At 33.1% G+C, this 26804-nt stretch overlaps 1 protein-coding gene across 1 annotated transcript in view; it reads right to left on the reverse strand.

Moving 5' to 3' along the window:
- The window catches only part of LOC145283950 (protein RRP5 homolog), a 133662-nt gene that overhangs the window by 98337 nt on the left and 8521 nt on the right, over nt 1-26804 (reverse strand). Inside the window, exons 3-10 of the mRNA XM_080133047.1 lie at nt 25592-25732; nt 22019-22142; nt 19915-20042; nt 15175-15246; nt 13761-13862; nt 10504-10701; nt 7929-7996; nt 1111-1167 (exon numbers count right to left, since the gene is read on the reverse strand). Coding sequence (XP_079989173.1) covers nt 1111-1167; nt 7929-7996; nt 10504-10701; nt 13761-13862; nt 15175-15246; nt 19915-20042; nt 22019-22142; nt 25592-25732 — 890 coding nt within the window. The remainder of the gene's footprint in view (nt 1-1110; nt 1168-7928; nt 7997-10503; nt 10702-13760; nt 13863-15174; nt 15247-19914; nt 20043-22018; nt 22143-25591; nt 25733-26804) is intronic.

Raw genomic sequence — 26804 nt, forward strand, 5'->3', positions numbered from 1 at the left:
ATCCAACATCCGGTGATATATTGGAAGGGGCAGACCACATGGTAATACCTTCAAATGGTAATACCTATGCAGCAAATATATGGCAAAAAATCATCTACTTCATTTGAACCAGGAAGGGAGGGGGGGGGGGCATAGCATAACAGGGGATTGCACTGATATTTTGGTGTTTGTTAAGATAGAGTCAACAGACCGATCTTTTTAAAACAAAAAACAATATTACGTACTTAATTGTCATGCCGAATATAGTAATATATCCAACAATTATGAAAATTCATGGGGTAGAAAGTTATTCATACTTAAAAGTATTTTTTTACTGAAAATTGGGTAACAGCATTTTATTTTTTAGACATTATAAATTAGATTGAAGAGGGGGCATAACTCTGAAACGAATATTTTAGCTTACTTGTGTCATGGCTGCAATATTTGTTGTCTATAGCAATAGCCTTTTTTTTTCTTTTTACTAAAAACACAATATCAGTTGTTTTACTCAATGATTTTTTGTAATTTTTAGATATATTACTATTTTCAGCATGACAATTAAGTACGTAATACTGTTTTTGCTTAAAACGATATATTTTTAAAAAATCGATTTGTCGACTATCTTAGCATGCACAGATATTTTTAACTTTAAACTTATTAAACTGCACTCGTTGTAATAGTCTTGCAATAAAGTGATCTTGTTAACTATATTAAAAGTAATTAAATCGTCTGACCAATTTTATTAATCTAATAACAAAGTAAGCAGTTCCAAAAATGAGCAATTCAGCTGTCATCACATAACCAGTTATAAAAAAAAAAAACTATCAAAAATTGTAAAATGCATTCAAAACAATGTTTGATTTTAAACAAGAGCTGGCGGAATCTGCCTTCTCCTCTTTGACAAAATTGCTGGGCTTTGAGTCACTTTTTCAACCTTCTTACTCATGTTAAAAATCTTTTTTAAAAAATTTATTAGAAAGATCTTTCCTCAACAACTTAGACAGTTTGAATTTTGTCTGCATGTTTGTTCATTTTTTTTTTTTTTAATCCGTTTAATCACCAGTTTTATTAATCAACCGCAACCACACAAACACTTATGGATACGATAATGAAACTAAAAATCAAACTTACGATTTGACGGAAACTTGAACAGAGTTTTCTACTGGTAGAAATCCGATGACCCGGCATCTGAAAAAATAAAAAAAAAATAAAAATCTTACAAATGGAATGTTTCGTTTTTCTGCTTTCCTACTGACTACAATATGGTTATCTTCAAGTCCAATATAAACAAGTTCTTGATGAGCCATTCCCTTAAGTAATCCAATTTACAAAATTTCCACTGCTAACAATTACTACAACATTTTTTTCCATTGACTACTGTACACTCATTAATTCTTATCCTTGAGTGACCTATAGGCCTTGATAAGAGCGACTCCTTTTTAAAAAATAACAAAAAATAAAAAAAAACAAGCATTTCTTTCAGAGATTGACAATCATAAATGTACCTAATATATATATTTTACAAAAGAATCACCACTTATCAAGGCCCAGAAACCACTTGAGGATAAACTATTTTCTGATTTTTTTCACTTATCAAGGCCTGGAAGCCACTCGGGGATAGGGTTATTTGTGTACAATAATCAATGGGATAATATCGTAGTAATAGTTGGTATTGGAGATTTGATAAAGTGTCTTACTTAAGGGGGGGGGGCGATTAATCAGGAATTTGTTTATGTTGGACTTGAAGACATCCAAGTTGAAGTCAGGTGGGAAACAGGCAAATGGAAGAGAATTCCACAGGCGTGCACTTCTAAGAAAGAAGCTTTGTTCATGGAATCTACGTTTTGATTTAGGCACAGATAAAGAGTGGGGGAAATTACTGACAGTGGTTTTAGCTAGACGGGTGTTTATCGTGAGGGATTGGCGCGGGGGGACCAGAGATTGGAGCTGGACGAGCACTTGCCATGGAAATAACAATAAAACAAAGACAGGCTCGCAACGTCTCTTCTGTGAGAGAGAGGTTGCAGGGAAGAGAAAAGGGCGTCCCCCACTAGGCCACAAAGTCTATTTTGTACTTTGTCAAGGCAGGATAGGCTGTTTTTAGCAGCTCCTGCCCAGATATGGCAGCAGTACTCCATCCTTGGATGTACTTGGCTTTTATAGAGATAGAGAATTGCATCAGTAGTGAGATATCTTCTGGAGCGGTAGAAGGATCCCACCTTAGGAGCTTGGTTTTAGATGCATTAAAAGTAACCAGCTATCTCTTACCCCACTGAAGTGGGGGACTCCAGCATTATTACTGTGGGCCTCTGATTGCTGCCCATCAACCACTACTCTTATGAGCCTATCAGAGAGAAATAATTTAATTACTGAGGAAACATTTCCAGTTATACCGTAGCTGGAAATCTTGTGAAGTAGGCCCTTATACCAAACCTTATCGAAGGCCTTTGATATGTCAAGACCAATTGCCCTAGAAAGGAAGCCTTTGTCGAGAGATTCACTAATCCTATGGGATATAACTGTTAGCACATCATCTGTAGATCTAGCAGAACAGAAACCATATTGCATATCACTGCTGAGGTGGTCGATTAATTCTTTATTTAATATGAATTCCAGTAACTTACTCATGACACACAAGAGATTTATTGGTTTGCACTGAGAGGGGGATGACTTATCACCTGAATTTTTAAATACAGGGCATACTGATGAGGTTTTCCAGGGTGTTGAAAAGCACTTCTCCTTAAGGCAACGCTTAAACAGTTTTGTAAGTATGAGGGCAAGTTCTGGTCGAAGCTTTTTCAACACTATAATTGGAATGCTGTCTGGGCCAGTTGCTTTACTGGAATCAAGGTTCTTGATTAGTTTGGCGACCTCGTGCACAGATATTTGTATGTTGGATAGTGTGTTGTCTGTTGTAGGAGGAAATACGGGGAGTTGATGACCTTCGTCGCAAAGGGTAGAGTTAGCTGCAAAGTTCTTGGCAAATAGTTTGGCCTTATCTGATGCTGATGAGATGACCTCAGGTCCATTGATGATGGTTTGGATAGGATGCACGCATCTGTTTAGGATCCTGTTTGCTATTTGGCAAAACTGGTGGGAACCAAGCCGCTGCTCAGCTACTTTGGATTTGACGGACTGAGCATATAGCTCTCTTGCATGTTTTATTACTCTTTTACAGTGGTTGCTTGGGTATTATATTCAAATCAAATCAAAAGACTACATGGTGTTTCTCAGAATGAGGCAATATTGTCAGAAAAAAATAAATTCAGGTAACTTGATTATGTAGTAGAGAGCTAACATCTATTCAATGTAGCCACCTTCAGCCTCAATTAGTGCCTCGATACAGGTCCGGAACTGGGAGCATGCTTTTTCCACAAGCACTGGCGAGAGCTTGACAAATACACAGCGGATGGCGGCAATCAGGCTGGCTTTGGTATTGTGGGAGGTCAAATGTCCTTGATGTATAACCAAACAAAGTAGTCCAGCGGGTTCGGGTCGGGGGAGGAGGGGGCCAGTGAAAGAAGGGTACAAAATTGTAGCACTCCTTCTGAAGCCAAACCTGGGTCTCTTTTGGACTTGTGGGCCGGCGCTGAGTCCTGCTGACACACCCAGAGTTTGCCAGCGGTCACCTGATTGCACCAGGGGATCACCACACTCTTCAGCACATCCAGATACACTTTGGCGTTTACTTCCAAGCTGACTTCAAAGATGTGAGGTGGCGTGATGTGGCTCTCACTTGAAATCATACCAAAGACCATAACCGTGGCTGGAAACTTTGTTTTCATCACCCTGAGCACGTCTCTGTTATTCGTGGTAATTCAGCGATGCATTTTGAGGGTGCGGGCAATGGTCCTGTTGTCACAACTTGGATGGGTAGAAAGCACGAGTGGTACAGCGACGCATCTCCGATCTCGCTCGTTAAAAATTGTGTCACTTTCAGACATGATAAAAGGCTCCTATCGCTGTTGGGATTTGCACACAACTGGACAACTAATGGATCGTCCGCAACAAAAAAAAAAAGACTGGTTTTCATCAAACAGAAATGGAATCATGTCATCTTTTCTAAGTCGATAACTTTATCATTCCATCCTGCATTATCAGATGAGAAATGTTAACATTCAAATATTATTTGCACAAACATTAAATTTTATTCATCATTCTTCCACTGAAACTCTATTCTTCTCATTAGCTATTATCCTCAAGTGGCTTTTAGCCTTGATAAATGGTGACCCATTGAGAAATACAAAAGAAATTTGCCGTTTCTACATTAATAGGACGAAATTTCGAAAATCATAAAACTGAATTTCACATGAAAACAATGGTATCTACGTATTCCTCGTATTTTTAAGATGATTATATCCAAAAAATTACGAAAATCGATAAAGGTAGAAAATTATTTATTAAACAAAAAAAAAAAGAAATTGATGAAATTGATCATAAGACACAGGAGAGTTCAAAAGGGAGGTAATTTTACATTTCTGTTTAAACAAGATGGTGGGAATTTTTCACCTGCTAATAATTAAAGTTGTTTTTTTAATAATTCGGTAATAGTCAGGTAATTCTGACTGCATAATTTGAAAACTATCATTGCAACTTATTAGAACTGACAAAAAAAATCAGTTGAAACCAGTTTTTTATCTGAAAAGTCCATTTATTGACTACAAAATCCCGTCCCAATAGTGTAGAAGCGCCAAAAATTTATTAATACATTTTTACTTTTCTTCTTTTCTTGCATTGACTGACATTTCTATCAATGTATTTTGTTTTCTCTTTGAGTGAAATGCATTTTTCTCTGAAGAAATTCGATGAAAGACATTTGTTAGAAGTTTATAAATGTGTTTAATATGTATGTATCAAAAAACACTAATTTATTAAAATATGTTGAACATAAATAAACGTAAAAAAAAAGACAGTTCAAAGTGAAGTCCCTAAAATATTTCAATCTTTTAGACTTACACATGCACATATATCTAAAATATTAGAGATAATGGCACTAGTGCACTTTAATAGCCCAAAAGTATCTTTTGCTCTCATTTGGAAGAGTTCTAAAAAAGGGAAAACCGTCCAAATTTTAATCATTTTTTATAAATATTTTCTTTCAAAATGGACATAAATGCATTCAACTTCGAAGGCATTTTTTTTTTTTAATTTTCTTTAGACCAAAGAAAAATTGATTTGTTACGGATGCATTGATTACTGTCCGAATTAGAAATATGTGAATGCTGAACAGACATGATTTATGTAAAAACTGATGGTTTCAGATAGGTATGTCCTGTATGACAACGTGAGAAAAGTTGTTTCCATTGGGAACGGATGTATCTTTTATCAATCTTAAAATATTTATTCAGAAATCTGGTTAAAAATTCAAATTAATTCAATAACTTTTTTTCTATTACTTTGTTACTTTACTGATCTTGTTTTGAATTGAGCAAGTGGTACAATGGGGAAAGAAGTGGCTGGTTACTTTTAATGCATCTAAAACCAAGCTTTTATCTTTACATCATCAACGCTCTGATCCCCATCTGGCATCAATTGAAATGAATGGCTCTCGTCTTGGAGAGGCCTCATGTTTTGACAAGCTTCTGGACTTGACCTTTACTCCTGATCTTAAATGGAACACATTAGGCACCGCCAAAAATGGCCGCAAAATCAAGTTGTTGTTGTTTTTTAAAACTAAATTACATTTATTAAAATCCATTATTTCTGAGTAACTTTTTTTTTCCAGAAAGATAAAACCCTGAATTTTATCATATAGAAAACAGAATAATGTAAAACTTTTTCTACTATTTTTAATTAAATTTTAAATGTTAAATTTTCCCAAAAAGTTAACAATTGACATTTTTTGTCTTGCACAAAAAACGTACTTAAATATTTAAAAAAAAAGGTTTTTGAAATAATTTATTTATTTATTTATTGTCTAACTAAGATTTAGGATGATTTTCTAAGAGAATATGCAAAAATATTATAATATAAGTACCTGAATTTCAAATAATTCCACTTATTCATATAGGTAACCAGATATTTCGCATCGATGCAGAGTCGAGATCGACTCTGTTTACATTTGCTTTTTATAAGAAGAAAACTATGGAAGACCAAACAGGCCAAAAAAACTTATTTTTCAGTGACGAAAATTTCAATGTATTATTAAGCTGAGGCTGGCCAGTACCAGATGGGTGACCATTTGTATGAGTTTGGTTTTTAATGTGTATGTGTGTGCGGGCCAGGCTCCCCAAAATGGGGGGGGGGGCAATTTAAAGCAGAATAAAAAAAATTATTTCAGCGCGTTTGGTCTACCGTAGTAGAAAGGCGGCAAACGTTTTCAAACGGGATCGAAAAAAATGATGCTATTTTTAACACAAAGGGCACAACATTTATCGAATTTTTTTTTTTGTATCGATTATTCAAAGCATGCCCTGTTTAATAATGGTCATGCATTATTCGGCTCGCTAAAAAAAAATTGTTAATTTATTTATCAAAAATTTTAAAATGGCTTTTTTCGTATAAATATTAAAAAAATTTTTTTTTTGTTTTGCTTAACTTAAATTAATTATTTTACTCAACATATTCACCGAATTTCACACTTCAAAACTCAGAAGCGGGATAATTAAACACAATCGAAGTTCTGATATTCAGACGTCAAAATAAGGTATGCAAACAATTTTTTTTTTTTTTTTTTTTTTTAATCTATAATTCTGTCCCTTACAAGAACACAATATGTTTTGTTCAGTTTCAGATGATTATTTTAAGCATATTTGTTCCCACTTCAAAACAAGGGGGGGTTTTGTAAGCAAAAAAAAATATATATATAAATATCGTTTATGAAAAATAAGTACACTGTTATAAAGTTCATTCTTCTCCTAATAATCGCTGAAAATTTCGTATTAATCGGATAATTACCTGATTTTTGGTAGATTTTTAAAAAGACGGTCCGTCAAAAAGTACTGACCTGCCCCCCCCCCCCCCCCAGTTTTGGCGGTGCCTAGAACACATACATTAAATCCATTGCCAAGGCCGCTGGAAAAATGGTGGGATCTTTCTATCCATCCAGTAGATGACTCACTGCTGATGCAATTCTCTATCTATGTAAGAGCTAGGTACGCTCAAGGATGGAGTACTGTTGCCACATCTGGGCAGGAGCTGCTAGAAAGGACTTGTCCTGCCTTGATAGAGTTCAAAATAGACTTTGTAGCCTTGTGGGGGGTCCTTTTCTCTTCCCTGCAACCTCTTTCTCACAGAAGAGATGTTGCGAGTTTGTCTCTGCTTTATCGTTATTTTCATGGCAAGTGCTCGGCTGAGTCCCATTCTATGGTCCCCACCTCGCCAAACTTTCACAAGAAACACTCGTCTAGCAGAAAACACTATCACTAATTTCCCCCACTCTTTATCTGTGCCTAAACCTAAACGTAGATTCCATGAGCAAAGCTTCTTTCTTAGAACTACACGCCTATGGAATTGTCTTCCGTTTTTCTGCTTTCCAGCTGACTACAATATGGTTGTCTTCAAGTCTAACGTAAACAAGTTTTTGATGAGCCGTTCCATATAAGTTAACAAATTTACCAAATCTCCATTACTAACGGTTACTATATTGTCCAATTTCCACTGTACACTGTTTAACCCTTATCCTCGAGTGGCCTCTTGGCCTTGATAAGTGGTGATGCAAAAAGCAAAAAAAAAAAAAAAAAAAAAAAAATTTAGAAAAGTTTGGTTTTGAAAAATTATTAAAATACAGTCCGTTAAAGTGCACTAGTGCTGATATAATAATTGCAAATGAATACCCTATCTGAAATCAGCACTTGAAATAGTAAGAACATAGTTTTTTTTCATACTTGTCTAAATTTTTTTTTTCTATTAAACCAGTGTATTTTTTTTTAAATGTGTTTATGTATATGTATGTGTATATGTATGTGTATATGTGCATGTATGTGCGTATGTGTATGAAAGAAACTCACTTGTGCTCTGATCCAACTGCATAGGCTTCCTCCATGGATGAAGATCCTTTGCTACTTAAACCTTGTAACTGAAAATTAAAAACAAAAAAATCTTTTCAAAAAGAGAAAAATCTACACTAGAAAAAAAACATTGGGTCAATTCTTGATTATGAGGTAATACCTAGAAAACCAGCTTTAAACGTAATATACATCGTTGCACATGGGAAACAGCAAAATATGATCCGCATAAATACTGTGAAAATCATAAGCAAGGAAGAAATTATAGATATGCAATACACCTACCTACATTATATATTACAAACTACACTCTTCCTATATCACAGAGATCAATATAGTAATTATCAACTTAGCACAAACCACATATCTCATGCAAAAAACATCCCCATAGCTACAACGCATCTACACATATGGTGAAAAAAAGAAACCTACTTCAACTTACCCTATGTTCTCCCCAAGAGCTTAAACACACATCTTGTCCGCATACATTAAACCCATTATGACAGACATGCTATACGCCTACTCACATTATATATAACAAACTGCACTCCTCCTTTATCACAGAGATTAATATAGTTTCCCCAAACAGCCTCAATAATTTATTTCACTCCTAATGTAACTATTGATAAATGTCACATCCCTATTATGTTACCTAGCACACCTATATACAAATGTAGGCAAATTTGGGCATATTTTATTAGTTTGAAAATATAAGTTATTTTTTACCAATTGTCATAAAATTTTAACCATAGAATAGTATTGTAATCTTCAAAAAGCCTGCAAATTTTTATGTAGTTTCATCTCACAGAACCAAAGATATGAGCATTTCAATATTCAATTTGGTTACGAGTATATATATATATATATATATATATATATATATATATATACACACACAGCACCTTTTTTTGGCAATTTTGTAAGTTCCAAATCTCGGCAACTATTGATCAGAATTGTGTAGTGGGCTATGTGACATTTTTCCTTAAGGTCACACATTAAATGGATCATCAACTATACAGAGCTTATTTTTGGCACATTTTTACAACCATAAAATGTTTCAGTAAATTTGCAGTATCTTTCCACTCTCAAAAAATCTTTTAAAATTACTACTATCATTGGTTTTCGGGGGTACTGAAAACGAAAATAATGTTTAAATTCCAGGAAATGAGTAGTTTCCACGATATGAAGAAATTATAGTTCAAAAAGTGGGGGATCATTTTTGTATATTAATTTAATGTAAAATGAGCACCTACTTTATGGCCACTTCTTTGGGGAGTCTTATTTTTTTTAGGGGTGCTGAACCAACACAAAACCTATCTTGAAAAACTTGTTTTTGATAGGTTTTTGGATGTGCTGAAAACGAAGATTGCATTTAAATTTTCCGCAAATAAGTATTTTTCCGGGTATTAAGCAAAAATATGTGCGCGCTTGCGCATACAACAATGGGCACTACTTATATATAACATAAAAAAAATTACATTGCTTAATACCCAGAAAAATACTTACTTGCAGAAAATTTAAATGTGATATTCGTTTTCAGCACACCCGAAAACCAATAGAAAACAAGTTTTTAAGGTAAGATTTGTATTGGTCTACTAAGACACAATTACAAAATAAACACCATCCCTAAAAAAAAAATAACAGATGCCCCCCCCACACCCAAGGTGGCTAGAAAGTGGGTGTTCATTTTATATTAAATTAATATAGACAAGTGCTCCCAAACTACTTGTTTCCTGGAATTTAAAATCTTCTTTCATTTTCAACACCCTCAAAAACCCATAACTAGTAATTTTAAAGGATTTTTTTGAGGGGAGTAGGGGGATACTGCACTTTTCAATTATAGTCATTTATTTTCCTAATTTTGCATATGAATTACAAAATATCTGATATTTCCTCAAAACCTCTGGCCTTGATGGAGGGGAGACTAAAATTTGCTGCTATGCTTTCAAATGATCTGAAATAACAGCAAGGGGAGACTTGATTCCAAATATTTCTCGTATGTTATATCGGCCCTCTTTGATTTTCATACATGAAGTAAATTTCACAGTGTATAAAGATTACTTGAAACTGGAGATATTCATAATCGTACCCTATTTCCAAAAGAGGGGAGGTATAACATGTAAGAAATATTTGGCATCAAGTCTCCCCTTGTTATTTCAGATCATTATAAACCATAGCAGTGGACCGATTATGACCAAACCTGACATGATGATGGTCTCCGACCTGCACACCATTTTTCAAGGTCAAAGGTTAAGGTCATATTTGATGCAGTTCTTCATAAAATCCTCTACCTAAGGATGGTGCACACCAAGTTGGGGTTCGACACCACCCCGGGGGCTGCCACCAGGGCGCCAGCCAACTTCTTTGTGAATTTGAATCAGATCACCCTCTTCTACTCCCAGGAGGTAGTTAAAATATTTTAAACACCTTAAGCAATAGTTGCTCTTACAGCATCCACTTACTGCAAATGTGCCCGCGAAGTGTGTACCCGAGCGGACAGCAAAGTCCTGCGTGAAGGGTGGGTATCTTTGCTAGTAAGTATATAAAAAGAAAAAAAGAAAAAAAAATCTCAACATACATCAGCCAATCCGAGTATTCCCTTAGGCAATCCCAAGTAGATTCCAATTTTATTGTTCACCGATTGAACAATTCCGGTCTTTGTTTGTCCGACTTTGTAATTGGGAAATAAGTCCGTGACTGGATTGTGATAATGAGTCAAAAGTGAAAGCATAAGTAATTTCTGCTTATGGTCGACATACACAACAGTTGCTTCGATCTGAAAATAAAAAAAATAAAAAAATAAAATAAAAATAAAAAAAAAAACAAGAAAATAAGAGTGAAAGGAAATGACACAACAATTGAATGCTATCTGAAAGTTCTGTCATGGCTACAACATCATATAAACAAATATGTAACTGTTTTTTAATCTGCATATTTGTTATATTTTCAATTTATAAATATGTAACTGTTTTTTAATCTGCATATTTGTTATATTTTCAATTTATAAATATGTAACTGTTTTTTAATCTGCATATTTGTTATATTTTCAATTTATAAATATGTAACTGTTTTCAATTTGCTCTATTTTTATGTTCAATTCTTCTTTTTAGATATTATTTTTCTAAAAATTTTGGTTAATACCATTCACAGCTGGAATTTTTGGGATTAAACTTGAAAAGAAATCAGTTCTCTCCTACTTCCTGTTTACATATACGAGGTGCCTTCAATAAGTTTCCAAATTTTTTTTTGTGGGCACTTACTGGTATTACACCCATGAAACTCTAGTCCCCTTTGAAGTAATCTCCTCCAGCTGCAATGCACTTGTTGTACCGTTCCAACAACTTCTGGAAGGTCCCATGGAAGTTTTCTTGTGTGAGCGTGTCAATGACCCTCATCACAGCCTCTTTCATCTCCTTGTCTCATAACGACAGCCTCTAAGGTTTTCCTTGAGCTTAAGGAATAACCAAAAGTCACAGGGAGCAAGGTCTGGACTATTGGGAAGGTGAGGAACTGTCTTGATGTCCATCATGGTCAGTCTGTGACAAAGATGGAGTTGTGGACTGGTGCATTGTCCTGTTGAAAATGCCACTGACCTGATTTGAAGAGTTCTGACCTCTTCTGACAGAATCTCTTCCTGAACTTCCTTAAAATCTTAACATAGTATTCCTTGTTGACTGTCTGTCCAGTGGAAACCCAGTGTATGTAGAACATGCCCATGTCGTCAAAAAAAGGATCGTCATAAGTTTCTGATTGGATTTGCTGTCTGATCTTCTTAGATCTTTAACTGAGAAATCTGTTTCTTGATTTCTAGGTCATAGCAGTAGATCCAGCTTACATCGCAAGTCACTAAAGCATAAAGAACTGCAGCATTTGAATGGATTAGCTCGACCATCTCCCTGCTGTCACATCTTTCTTTCTGATCTTCTCTGAGTACCCTTGGGACAAACTTTGCGCAACTCTTCTGCATCTTCAGTTCCTCGTGAATAATCGTGTCTACAGTTCCCACACTGACATCAAACTGTGTAGTTATTGTCTCTATAAACACACGCCGGTCCTTATCTATGAAATTCTTTATTTGGCCAATCAACTGTGCACTTATTGTCTCTGTAGACACATGGCAGTCCTTATACATGAAATTCTTTATTTGGCCAATCAACTCTGATGTTCTGACTTCCTTACTTTTCCCACACCTCTTATCATCCCTTACAGACTCCCTGTCTTCCTTGTATCTCTTATGCCACTCAAAACTGATACTCGATTCATGCAAGATGGTCCAAAAGCAGTCTGAAGCATTCTATACGTTTCTGTCGCATTTTTTCCAAGTTTTAAACAGAATTTTATTGCATATCATTCTTCTAAAGTGTTCTCACGTCCAGATTGCATTTTTGAAATTCACCCGCTGTGACAATCAGTCTTTAGTAGAGTGTACTCCAATTCCTGCTGTAGCTGTTCATTTGAATGTGAAATCATAAAAAATTGGTCAGTCATCTCATAAGATGTATAGCGATAACATACTGAATTTTTAAGAGTTTACAACAATTTTAAATGCCTGTACAAAAAAGTCTGGAAACTTATTTAAGGCACCTTGTATCTTTGTATCGCTAAAGCTAGTAAAGTAAATTCAAACAAAACAGATCCATTCTGTTTTTGGCATTCTTTCAAAAGAGACTATGCAATGGTTGCCAACATTCTAAAGTGAAAATGATACCATGGAACCAACTAGATTTGAATTTATCACATCGAAATCTTCAGTCTGTGTTTTTATCCACTTAACCAATGTCACTTCCCACTTGAGTAGTGAATGCAAGTTTAAATGAATTACTTCCCTTTGTTTTAGGGCAAGCCTATTAGCAAAATTATGGCTGTGCTAAGAAAGGTCAAAGCAGCATTTAAATCAGCTTTGCAAGATCTGAAATACCAAAAAAAAAATTCACCCTCAAATCTAAATTAAGATTTTATAACTGTAACATTTTGTCGACACTGCTACATGAAAGGGAAACTTAGCATCTCAAAATCAGTCGAGATGATGAGACATGTTTGATTCGATGTGGCTCAGGAAGACTCAAAGAATCAAATAGAGTGATCAAACTACCAAGAAGTCAGACATCACACTAATCTACAAACATCTAGGCTGGCTAGAACATACTCTAAAATTAGTTCCAAATGCTTCAATTGACTAAGAGAAAAACCAAAAATGAATTTGAAACATTTGAGTGAGATTTGATCACAATGGGAGGATGTAAATCTGGCTTCAGACTGAAAACAATAACCACCTCATGCGTCGCACAATGCAAAATTTCCTAAGATTTTTTTTATTTTTTCCTAAGAGTCATCGCTTATCAAGACCTGGAGGTCACTCGAGGATAAGGGTTATTGAGTGTACAGTAGTCAATGGAATAATATCATAATAATCGTTAGTAATGGAAATTTGATAAATTAGATTACTTAAGAGGGTGGCCCATCAAGAATTTGTTTATATTGGACTTGAAGACTACCAAATTGTAGTCAGCTGGAAAGCAGGAAAACGGAAGACAGTTCCACAGGCGTGCAGTTCTAAGAAAAAAGCTTTGTTCATGGAATCTACGTTTAGGTTTAGGTACAGATAAAGAGTGGGGGAAATTATTGATAGTGGTTTCAACTAGACGAGTATTATTTTGTGAAAGTCTAAGTAAGAAAGAGACAAGTACGATTATTATACAGATGGAAAGCAACCATGAAATTTTCCCAATGTGCAACTAGTTACTATTGTTATTAGTGATAATTCATGTTATTAAATAATAATTATAATCATAGATCTTGAATATATTTGTTGTGAAAATGAAAAGAATTTCTTACCATTGAATCTGCTTTAAATTTTTTCTCACTTAAATTCCAATAAACCTTTGGAATGGTTCCTTCATAATTTTGGAATTTGATATCTAGACCGTGTTTTTGAGCCTAAAAATAAAGAAAAAAATGTTTGTCAATAATAAGACAAAATGCGAAAACTAAAATAAATTTAAAGTAGATTTTGTTTTTCTAATAAATTTTTTATTTAATAAATGTATAATAAAGTTTTTTTTTTAATAAATAAATAATAAAGTTATTTTTTTTTAATAAATAAATAATAAAGTTATCTTTTTAATAAATAAATAATAAAGTTTTGTTTTTTTTAATAAATAAATAATAAAGTTATTTTTTTTAATAAATAAATAATAAAGTTATCTTTTTAATAAATAAATAATAAAGTTTTTATTTAATAAATCAATAAAAGTTTTTATTTAATAAATCAATAATAAAGTTTTCTTTTTAATGAAGGTTTTTTTTTAAATAAATATTTTTTCTAATAAATTTTATATTTAGTAAATAAAGAATAATTTTTTTTTAATAAATAAATAATAAAGTTTTTATTTAATAAATAAATAATAAAGTTTTCTTTTTAATGAAGGATTTTTATTTAAATAAATAATATTTTTTCTAATAAATTTTTTATTTAATAAATAAAGAATAATGTTTTTTAATAAATAAAAATAAAGTTTTTATTTAATAAATACATAAAGTTTCCTTTTTAATAAAGGTTTTTTTTTTAAATAATATTTTTTTCTAATAAATTTTTTATTTAATAAATAAAGAATAATTCTTTTAATAAATAAATAATAAAGTTTTTATTTAATACATAATAAAGTTTTCTCTTTAATAAAGTTTTTTTTATTTAAATAAATATTTTTTCTAATAAATTTTATATTTAATAAATAAAGAATAATTTTTTTTAATAAATAAATAATAAAGTTTTTATTTAATAAATACATAATAAAGTTTTCTTTTTAATAAAGTTTTTTTTTAAATAAATAATATTTTTTTCTAATAAATTTTTTATGTAATAAATAAAGAATAATTTTTTTTAAATAAAGTTTTGTTTTCCTTTAATAAATAGTTTTTTTTAACAAATAAATAATAACTGTTTATTTTCTAATAAAGTTTTCTTTTTTAATAAATAAATATTTTTTTCTAATAAATTTTCTTTTAATAAATAAAGAATAAATTTTTTTTCTAATAAATTTTTGTTTTTCTTTAATAAATAAATAATAAAGTTTGCTTTTTTTTTAATAAATAAATAATAAATGTTTTAATTCTTTATGGTAATTTTTCTTTTCAGATTATTTTTCAATTACAAGAATGGCTCTCCAATGAAGAGAAAGCAATAATCTGCGAGTGAACCTGTGTCAATGGTCTTTTACGATTAAATTATGCATTCCTTCTTTAAACTCACCTTTACAATCTTTACTTCAGTTTTCAAACCAGGTTGAATAGATGTATATGACAAATTCATTGAAGACTTCATCTATTAATAAAAAGAAAAAAAAAAAAAAAAGAAAAAAAAAAAAATCAATGTCATGAAAATTTAACAGTACATAAATTGTATAAAAATTCGAGAAATCCTTTGCCATCAATAATGGTGTTTTTTTTTTATCTATTTATAGAATAAGAGGCTCCTTCAGTCTTCAACAGACTATGGTTACCCACGAAGGGGTGCCTGGGCATAAAATTTTTGTAGCAGGAGGTGCGCAATCTCTAACCGCACCTCTCCTGAGTTGACATTGTTAAATACCAGTGGCAAGTGAAGTGTATGTACAGGACAACTGGAAACAAATGCCGAGATAAGCGGAGAGCACATACAGCGTATAGAATTCTCAAATGGTCACCCATCTGGTACTAACCAGGCTCAACGTTGCTTAACTTCAGCGATTTGACGAGAACCAGTGTGTCAACGTGATTATGCTGTATACTGAAAATAGTACATTAGTCTGAAATATCTTTATTTCTACTATTATATAAAAATCACTTTGTGTGTGTGTGTGTGTGTGAAAGAGAGAGTTCCTTACAGGTTCCGAAATAGCTGAGCCTATCTTTTGTAAATTTCACATAAAGCTAATTTATATGTCTGGCAGTGTTCTTAGATATGTTTTGTACAGAAATTCATCCGATAAGTATCAAAAATCGAAAAAATCCGATCTTAAAATGCTGAGATAAGCGGAGAGCACATACAGCACCTAGAATTCCCAAATGGTCACCCATCTGGTACAAGACGAGCTCAATGTTGCTTAACTTTGGTGATCTGGTGAGAACCGGTGTGTCGACGTGATTATGTCGTATACACACAAATATACACAAATTAATATGCATACATAAAAGAAACTATATAAAAAATATGCATTATAGATTTATAGAATACTGACTGGAATATAGAATACGTTACAGACTAAGTCAGACTAAATAAGTTGGTTGGTTGGTTGTTTTTGTTTTACGGCATATCAACCCCTTTCGGGTTATTTAATGCCGAATCCAAAGATTTTGAAGAAAATTTTTTTTAATAGAATATTTTTGTAGTTTTCACATCAGTTTCTATTCAACCCATAGTTGGGACCCTAACAGGTACTACCACTCCGGGTCAGAGTGGACCTGGGAGCAATGGTAATTAAAGGGTGGCTCCACACTCCCCAAAGCCCGCAAGCTGGGGCCTTACCACTGGATATAGTTTAAGGTCATATCCAGGACCCCCATTGAGGGACTTTTACGCTCTGCAGGGGGGCAGTCGGTGTATTCTAATGCCCCACCGACAGGGCCACCAGAATAATAAGACATGCTTGTAAACATTTATTAAAAACTAACGGGACCTGTGGAAATTCCACAGAGGACTCATTCATATGTAATATATTGATGTTGGCATTCTTTGGATGTTCAGTGTAAATGGAGACACTCTGATATTATTGTAGCTTTTTTGTTAAAACTACAAAAGTATTTATCTAAGCTATCAGGGATGCCCAGCATAGCCCGGTCGTAAAGTACGCTTAAATATGGTATTTTAATTCTTGCAGATTCTGTATATATTATTATAGAGTTAATGTTCTATCGATTTTTATATATTATAAAGTTACGATTTCAAAAATAAAAAAATATATCCATATGACTTGGGTGCATCAGCTTGAATTGAAACCGAAACTTATGAAGAATATGTATATATAACTTGAGTTCTTTCAACTAAAATTGAAACGAAACCAAAAATCATGAAGAATTCTTGGTAAAATTATTTATAAAAAATAGATGACTTGAGTGCCATTAGCTATAATCGAAACCGAAACCAAAACTTATGAAGAATTCTTGGTAAAATTATTTATTGCAAGAAATGGAAGTCCATAACAATTAAACAATAGTCACTCGGATGTAAGCGTAACACACAAAATAAATAACACACGCTATCCTATTAATATATAGATTATTATTATTATTATTATTATTAATGTATCATTCAATTCAGTCCCCCCCACACACACTCAGATGTAAGCATAAAAATACAAATGTAGACATAAAATAAAAAATAAATGAAATAAGTTTCAAAGTTTCAATGAAGAAATGAGATAAAAAAAATTTTTTTTTTTTTAAAGCAAAAAAGTTTTATATATTTTGGCACAGAAAATGAAAAGATAGTATTTAAACTGGGGAAAAAGCCCTTTTCAATACCAGACAGTTTTAGGACATCCTGGTCTGGGAAATTTCATCTAATCTTTCAAAAGAAGTGTGAACATAAGTGTGAAAATAATCAAAACTGCATAAATCCAAGAATCGAACAAGGATTGAAAGAAAAAAAAAAGATTGTTTCAAAAGGCAAGAGACAGAGGGTGAGGAGGCTTACAATTCTTTCTTTCGTTGTTCTTGTTGACATTTGTTTGCATAAAATAACTCATAACTTGTTTTTTCCAAAATGGTGTGTTTTTTTTTTTTAGAATAATAATATCTATGATGAAGAGTATGAACTTAGGCAATTACATTCTACTTTGGATATTCTAACGGTTATCTTTGAATGTACATTGAATAAAGCAGATGAAATTAGGATAGTGGTGCTTAATACATCAAAGCCAAAGAAAATTAATTTACTTGGTATTATTGAACAAATAACTCAATATAATCATATATTTCTTATCTAAAGGAAAGATCCAAGTTGTCCTCGATGGCTGAACATCTAGGCAGGATCACATCAATATAGGTGTGCCCTAGAAGATTGATCCTAGGACTTTCACTATTCCTGATTTTCATAAACAACCTCCCTGATGCAATTGCATTTGAGATGGGTTTAATTGCTGATGACACCACACTATTCTTGACATGTAGGCAGATCAAACGCATACATATCCAAGGCAATGTCCTCCAGTTTGTAGATGAATAGAGCCAACAATGGATGGTTGTATTTAATGCTACCGAGATACGGTTTTGTTTCCTTTTGCAATTATAATAAACATTACCAATCATTGATTGCTATGAACATTCAAACATCACTGCTTGTTACTAGTTGTTCTACTTAATGATTTCAAGAGTGCTCTCTCTCTCTCAACACAAAATTTAGAATTAATCCAAACATCTGATATTAAAACAAGTATATAAAAAAAATAAAATTAACACATTCGCTGCCAACTACGAGTATTCTCATACCCCAGTATTTGCTTAGCCTTGCCAGGTACAATAACTGTCTTGAACTTGAACTGGCATCTCAAAATAGCATGTATTGAATTGTATGCTTACGAGTTATTCTGCGTTTGGCTCTTGCCATGTATTATGTTTTTTCTAGCGAATATACATACGTCATGAGTTGAATGATTCACTGTAAATAAAACCTGATTGGAGTTATTTTTATTACAAAATAATATCAAAACTGATATTCGTATCTGGCACACTAAGATATTTTCTTATTTAATGTGCCCAATGCGAGAATATCATAAATAATACAAATTTAATATATATTCCATATTATATTCATATGCATTATTTGTTGGCTTTAGTTTTTAGAAATTGCAGAAAAAAATAGCTTAACAATGACAAAAAAATTAAATAGAGCTAATAGCAGCGAATGTGTTTAGATCAACATATAATGCGACTAAACCTTATGTCTAGAATCACTAATCCAATTTTGATTAAAAAAAATGATTTTGATTCTAGAAAATGTCTAAAAATTAATTTTTGTTAAGAGATCGAATTTCAGAGAATATTATTTAATTGGAATTTCATCGTTACACATAAGCTTTAAAGCAGATATAAAAATTCTGACTTTTTAAATGCGCTCTCGGCACGTATGATAACAGTCTTTAACTTGAACTGGCATCTCAAAATAACACATATTGAATAGAATGTTTACGAGTTATTTTGTATTTGGCCCTGCCATCTATTATGTTTTTTTTTTCTAGCGAAGATATATATAAGTTAAAAATTGAATGATTTACTGTAAATAAAAGCTAATTTGAGTTATTTTTATTACAAAAAATATATAAACTGATAAAAACTGACAATTCCTTTAGTAAAAGTGGCTTGTGACAATTCCTTAAAAAATAAATAATACAGATTAAGTATTGTAGAGTTGAATTTAGTCAAAGAAGCAAGCGCCCATGTGTGTGTGCCTTGTGTGGCTACACGACTTACCGTCAGGTGGGATCTGAGAGACAGAGATTTAAGATGGCAGCCGTGGCTTTATAAGTTGTGGAATCGCACAAGATTACACTGCCCACATATGCAAATAAAATGCAGTCAGTTTTTTTAATAAAATGCCTCTTGGCAGAGTTGAGGTGAGAGACGCCTGCTGGAAATTGTGAAGAGGATGAGAAAATACTGTGACAAATTCCACCTGAATTTTTTTAAAAATTTTTACACTCTATCTACTCGTGTAATCATTAATTTTTTTATTGTTTGCTGGCAATTATTATATTAATAGCGAGTTTTGCAACGGTGACATTTTCATCTCTCAGCACGTATCAAAATCATCTTAAGGTCACGTTTCATGTGTGATCTGGTCGGAAATAGAACACCTGAATGTTAATAGCCAGTAAAAAAAAATATGTATAAAATTATTTTGCCCTCCCCGCAGCTGTCCCGACAGGGGATCTCCTTTGTCTTTCGCGACTGAACAGAAGCATCAATTCGATCGAGCTGGCAGTGAATGTGTTAAAAAAAAAAAAAAAAAACTCACCACAGCTGAATCAACTGCAAATGGATCAATTGTGACTTTTACTGTTCGAGATTCATTCTCTTTTTGATTATCACTTGGGGCCGAAAGTACCAAACACCGTAACTGTTGGCCAACACAGAGTGGTTTTCCTAAAAAAAAAAAAAAAAAAAAAAGGAAATAAAAAAGGAAATAAAAAAATTAAGTTTCAATAAAAAAATAAGGTTAAAAAATTGTTTTTTTTTAATGCAAAAAAGTTTGATATATTTCGGCGCAGGAAATTAAAAAATAGTATTTGAACGGGGTGGGGTGGGGGGCTTTTCAATGTCAAACAGTTTTAGGACACCCTTGTCTGGACAATTTCACCTGACGTTTCAAAAGAAGTGTGAATGTAAGAAAATAGCCAAAGCTGCATAAATCAAAGAATTGAGCAAGGATTGAAAGAGAAAAAAAAAAAGACTGCTTCAAAAGGCAAGCAAAAAAAAGAGAGAGAGAGAGAGAGGGTGAGGAGGCTTACAATTCTGTCTTTGTTCTTGTTAACATTTGTTTGCATAAAATATAACTTTTGTTTTTTTTCAAAATTGTATGCTTTTTTTTTTTTTAGAATAATAAAAATCAATTGTCAATTTTAACTAAAAGCATTGTTACCCAATTGTCAAGTCGAAATTAGTGACATATTACTAAATTATTATATAGACAATTTACTTTCACATCCAGCAATTCATTATCAGAGTTTTATGCAGTTACCTCCCCTACTATAAAACTCTTCAGCTTATTAAGTAAAACTTGCATTTCTTTTTTCAAAAGCAATTTTCATTCTACTTTATCATCTTTCATAATTTTTGGATATGTTACTAATGTCGACTTGGCAATTAAGTATATAACATTGCTTTTAGTTGAAATTCAATTTTTCGATTTCCGATTTTTATTATTCCAAACAAGCACCCAAAATTGAAAGTTTAGCAAACAAATCTGACGTTAACAACATTATAAAAATTTCATATTTTATAAATAAAAAGTATCTTCTATTAATAAGTAGTTTCTGCTCCAACTGGTCAGAGAAAAAAATATACAATTTTCTGATTGTGGTTCAAGTTGCATTCTGATTGGTTGTAAAATTTCAAGAATGTTGATAAAGATATGTTCTGATTGGTTGTAAAATTTCAAGAATGGCAAGTATATTACATAGAGACTTCCATGTTTCATTTCAGCAGAAAATCATCAGGCTAATGAATGAAACATGGATGCCTTTATGTAGCTCATTTGACATAGATATATTTTCATACTACTACTAAGCTCTACTTACATATTGAGCACTGTTAACATAAATACTAAAAATATATATATGCACAATAGATTATATAAACTTATAATATCGTGTATACTTGTTTATAAGTCAATTCTTTTCCATTTTTTATTTCTGTTTTTCTCTTTGTGTTTTTTCTTTTCTTTTTTACTTTTTATTTCTCTTCTTGGTGAGAAGATTTGGAGCGAGTAAAAAAGGAAAGTAAAAGAAAAAAAAAAGGAAAAACAGGGTACTTGTACAGTTTAATTAAGACATTAAAAAATGGAAATATCGAAAGAAAAGGTTATATTGTATGTATCCGTTTTGAACTGAAGATCTTCGCAAAAAAAAAAAAACATTTCACTTAATTTGATCGAGTAGTTTTTTTTTTGTTTTTTTTTACAGCGGAAAAACATGTCTTTACGACAGCACATTGAAGGCAGATATCTTGGGTTTTTTTTTTTTAATTTTTGTTTGGAGTTTAGAAACGCCACGGGGAGATAACTCAGTTTAAAGCGTGGACACTCCCTCCCTATCTTTAATACTAGCTTTTCTTCCTAAAAATCAAACCTTTTGCTCGGTTTCATAACAAATTGTTTTTTTCGCTGTAAAACAAAAACTACTTGATGAAATTAAGTGAAATTTTTTTTCGGAGAACTTCATTCCATAACGTACAATTTAAATTTTTTTCCCATATTTTCATTTTTTAATGTCTTGATTAAACTGTACAAGTACCAAGAACAGAAAAAAAAAAACAAAAAAAACTTGACTTATACACAAGTATATATGGTATTATATGTGTATATACATGAAACACGTTTTTAAATAAAATAAAGATCTAACCTTCATTGAAAATTTCAATATGCTCCTTTGCATCTTTGTTATGCAAAAAGGCAGAAATATGCATAATGCCAAAATCAATGATGTAGCCGTGGTCTTCAACGCTGTTGACGCTTCCAATCAATATCTAAAAGAAAAATTATAAACATGTTCAGTGATATTTTGATGAATCATGACACAAATACAAATGTCAGCCCCCCCCCCTGTCAATCTTTATTAGATCTGTAAGGGAAATAATTAAATCCTAAATCAAAACGTGGATTCCATGAACAAAGCTTCTTTCTTAGAACTGCACGCCTGTGGAACTCTGTTCCGTATGCCTGCTTTCCACCTGACTACAACTTGGATGTCTTCAAGTCCAACGTTAACAAATTCCTAATGAACCGCCCCCTTAAGTAAACACTTCATCAAATCTCCACACTAACGTAATGTACTTGCAATAACCCTTATCCCTGAGTGGTTTCCAGGCCTTGATAAGTGGTGACCACCGTGTAACAAAAAAAAAAAAAAAAAGGCAGAAATTGACAAATGCTGAGGTACTTCTTTACAACAATGCTATCATGAATACTCTAACTTTTAATGTCAGTATATTTTATTAAAAATAAAATTATTAAAAATAAAATTATTAAAAATAAAATACCCACACCAAAAGTTAGATTAAACTATTAGGTTGTCCGAAAAGTTTGTAAACACTTGCAAAAGATTGTATTTTTATACAATTTTCAATTGTTTTTTGCATTTAAATTTTTATAGTAATCTTTATCTTTCTAATGGCAATTGATAAAATTGAGCTGCAAGTTTTGATTCGTTACTGATGGAAGCGAGGTCTTTCAACCGAGAAATCAGCAAAAAAGACTTGTGCTGCTGAAGGTGAAGGAACAATTGCATATGCGGCAAATTTGAAAGTGGTAAAAGCGTTTTCATTCTGGCTACATGAGTCGTGAAGATAAGGTTCATTTGGAACGGCCGTTAAAGTTGGATGATGGAGACTTGCAAACACCAGGTTGGACAGTGCGCCTTCATCGACCACCTAAGAATTGGCTGATGAACTTGGAATTGGCAAATCAACAATTCACTAACATTTGATGCAACTTGATTTTGTTCACAAAAAACAGTGTCGAGATCTGCATGAATTCACTGAAGCAGAAGCCAACAGACAAGTTGAAAGTTGCCATCAATTGCTCAGCAATCCATTTGAAGAGCTGGACGTCGTTAAGGTTCTGACACATCCAGCCTACAGTCCTGATTGTGCTCCATCAAATTACAGCTTTTTCTGCTCTCAACACAGCACTTTCTGAAGGGCTCCTGATTTGACTCGTTTGATGAAGTTGAGGAAGTGTGTCAAGAATTCTTCGATTTGAAACCAGCTGAATGGTACTTTTGACCAAATCTGAAAGCTTGCAGATCGATGACAGAAAGTCTTGAAAAATGATGGTCTTTATTTTGAAGAATAATTTTTTTTTTTCTTTGTTTTTTGTTATTATTTGGCAAGTAAAATTTCAATTTTTTGCAAGTGTTTACAAACTTTTGGGACAAACTAATACTGAAGTGAAAGTTGAGGACGTGTTGCATGGCGAGAAATGATATACTAATGATATGATGAATGTGTGAGAAGAGTCTTAAAGACAGGGTTGGATCTGATGACCTCAGAGGAAAATTAAACCTGAACAGTAGAAAGATGTATGCAGAACAGGAGACTTTGATGCTATGGTCACATAAAAAAAAAAAATGGATGAGAGTTCTTGGGTTAGTAGATGCAGAACAGCTGAAATAGTAAGGTTAATGGGTACAACAAAGACATAGAAAGAAGTGATAAAGATGGACATGAGAGAAAGAGGGATAAATAAAGACCTGGGCAACGTTTGAAAGGAAATTTCTAGATGCTGTCCTCCAAAACATGCTAGCATGTAAAATGGAAGTTAAACTGAAAACTGTGATGCTGAATCTTGATTTTCAAAATCTATTCCGACATCTAGTGTGTGTGTGTGGGGGGGGGGGTTAGGGGAGGGGGTACGATCTCTTCTTGTTCCTACAGCCCCCTTTCTCACAGAAGAGATGTTGCTAGTCTTTGTCATCATTTTCACAGAACGTGCTTGAGTAAGTTCCTCTTCTAAGACATCCGCGACAAGAAATCATCTTTCTGCCACAACGAACAAAAATATTTTCCTTTCTTTTTTCCGTGCATCTAGTATTTCTCCACAAGGGTTTCACCATCCGTGGTTCTACTTCCTTGCAGATTACAACAGGCCTGTCTTCAAATACAATGTCAGAAAATTCCCGTCATGAACCGCCCCCATGAGTATTTAAGCTGAATCCACTCCATCAATCATTCTCAATCCTTCCACAAGGTTCTTCATCTGGGAATCATTTACTTTATACTTTTGTACTTAAGAGTCACCATTTATCAAGACCTGAAGGCAACTCGAGGATAAGGGTTAATGAATGTAAGGCGGTAGTGTAGTAATTGTTAATGGTGTAAGTCGGGTAGAATTTGGTTATTTACGGGGACGACTCAACAAGAACTTGTTTACATTGGATTTGAAGGCTACCATGTTGTATTCAACCGGGAAGCAGTCTAGCAGAAGTGTTCTACAGGCAGGCAGTTCTGAGAAAGAAGCTTTGTTCATGGAATCTGTTTAGATTTAGGCACAGATAGTGAGTGAAGGGAAATTGTTTATAATGGTTGTAGTTAGTCGAGCATTTTTTTTTTTTAAGTTTGGCAAGGGGGAAACCATAGATTGGAGTTCAGATGAGCATTTATCATGAAAATAGCGATAGAGCAGAAACAGGCTGGCAACATTTCTTCTGTGGGAAAGACGTTGCATGGAAGAAAAAAGGGCATCACCGACTAGGTTTCGGTTTTGAACTCTATCAAGGCTGGAACAGAGCGCGTTGAGCAGCTCCTGCCCAGATGTGGCAACAGTAATTCATTTTAGGGTGTACCTGGCTCTTATACAGATAGAGGATTGCAACGGCAGTGAGATACTTACTGGAGCGATAGAGTGATCCAACCATTTTTCCAGTGACCTTGGCAACAGATTTAATGTATGTGTTCCATTCCAGATTAGGAGTGAAGATCAGTTCCAGAAGCTTGTCAATGGAGCTTCCCCAAGACGAAAGCCATTCATTTCAATTGGGGTGTGATGGGGATCCGAGCAATTATGATGCAAGAAAAGAAGCTTGGTTTTTGATACATTAAAATTAATCAGCCACTTTTTTTCTCATTGCACCACGTTCTCAAGGTCAGAAGAGAGAGAATCTGAAAGAACTTGGTCATTGATTTTTATGCTCAGGTGGCTTTTGGCCTCTTTAATTAGTGATGACTTGTTAAACAATAAAACAATTTAAAAAAAACTGTAAATGTCTTACTCTTCCTCAAACTAATTTTGTTCCTGCTAATTCCCAAAAGAATGATTGTTAAAAAAAAAAAAAAAAAAAAAAAATCAAACTTGCCCATTATGTTCAGTCCAAGATAACACTATAAAGGAATCTACCAGCTTTATGAGGGTATCTCATGTAGTTTCTGCCCTAAAGAGAAAGTAAAAAAAAAAAGAAAAAAGAACTGCAGGGACTTACCATATTTGCCTTTATCTGTGAAGAAAAGATGTCCTGGTTAATATCTTTCGGATTGAGAGATAATTTGATTTCGTTGGCTTTCGGATTGATCAGTTTACAAACGACAAACGATCCGACAGGAAATAGATTGTGAATATTTTCCTGTAAAAGAAAAAAAGAAATTATTTTTTTTTTCAATTTTTAAGCATACAAAGAAATTTATAGATACAAAATATTTGAGAAGGCAGAAAGCGAAATTATCTTTTTTTTTTTTTAACTTAAAGAATATAAATATATTTGGTACTTATACAGTTTAATCAAGGCATTAAAAAAATGAAAATATCGAAAAAAAAAAAAAAAGGTATGTATCCATTTTGGACTGTAGATCTCCGAAAAAAAATTTCATTTAATTTTATCGAGTAGTTTTTTTTCAACAGCGGAAAAACACGTTCTTATGAGAGTGTGTTGAAGTCAGACATTATGGAATTTGTTGAACACGTCACGGGAGATAACTCAATGTAAAGCACCGATACTCCCTCCTCATCTTTATTACTTGCTTTTCTTCCTAAAAATCGAACCTTTTGCTCGGTATCATAACAAATTGTTTTTCGCTGTAAAACAAAAACTACTTGATGAAATTTAATGAAAAATTTTTTTTTTGGAGAACTTCGTTCCATAACGGATACGTGCAATATAACCTTTTTTTCGATATTTTCATTTTTTAATGTCTTGATTAAACTGTACAAATACCATATATTTTTGTACAAAAAAAATGCACATAAAAAAAAAACAATGATAAACAATACCTCATCAAATTGTAATTTTCGTACTGCTACACATTGTGAACCAGACATATCTCAACGTTCGCTTTTTTTTTTTTTTTTTTAATTACAATTTCACCCCAAACAAGGCACAGTGCAACTTTCATGTAGTGGGCTATTATCAGGGACATACGTTACAGGGATACTATGTAGGGAGTTGAGCAGCAAGGTCTGTTCACATTATACTTGAACTTCTGCATGTCAGTACAGTTGGGAAAGCAGGAACTTGGAACCCGGAAGGGAATTTCAGAGTCGAGCAGCTCTGGGGAAGAAACTATTAGAGTAGAAGGCTTTCTTACATCTAGGGATCTCTACTGTGTAGGGGCGGGACTTTGCTGCATGTCAAGTTTGTTTACGTCGAGGAAGTACAAGGGCTTGTAGTTCGTTGGAGCATCCACCGTTAAAATACTTGT

Source organism: Euprymna scolopes, chromosome 8 (genome assembly GCF_053919585.1).
Source record: "Euprymna scolopes isolate OS-2025 chromosome 8, ASM5391958v1, whole genome shotgun sequence".
NCBI lineage: Eukaryota > Metazoa > Mollusca > Cephalopoda > Sepiida > Sepiolidae > Euprymna > Euprymna scolopes.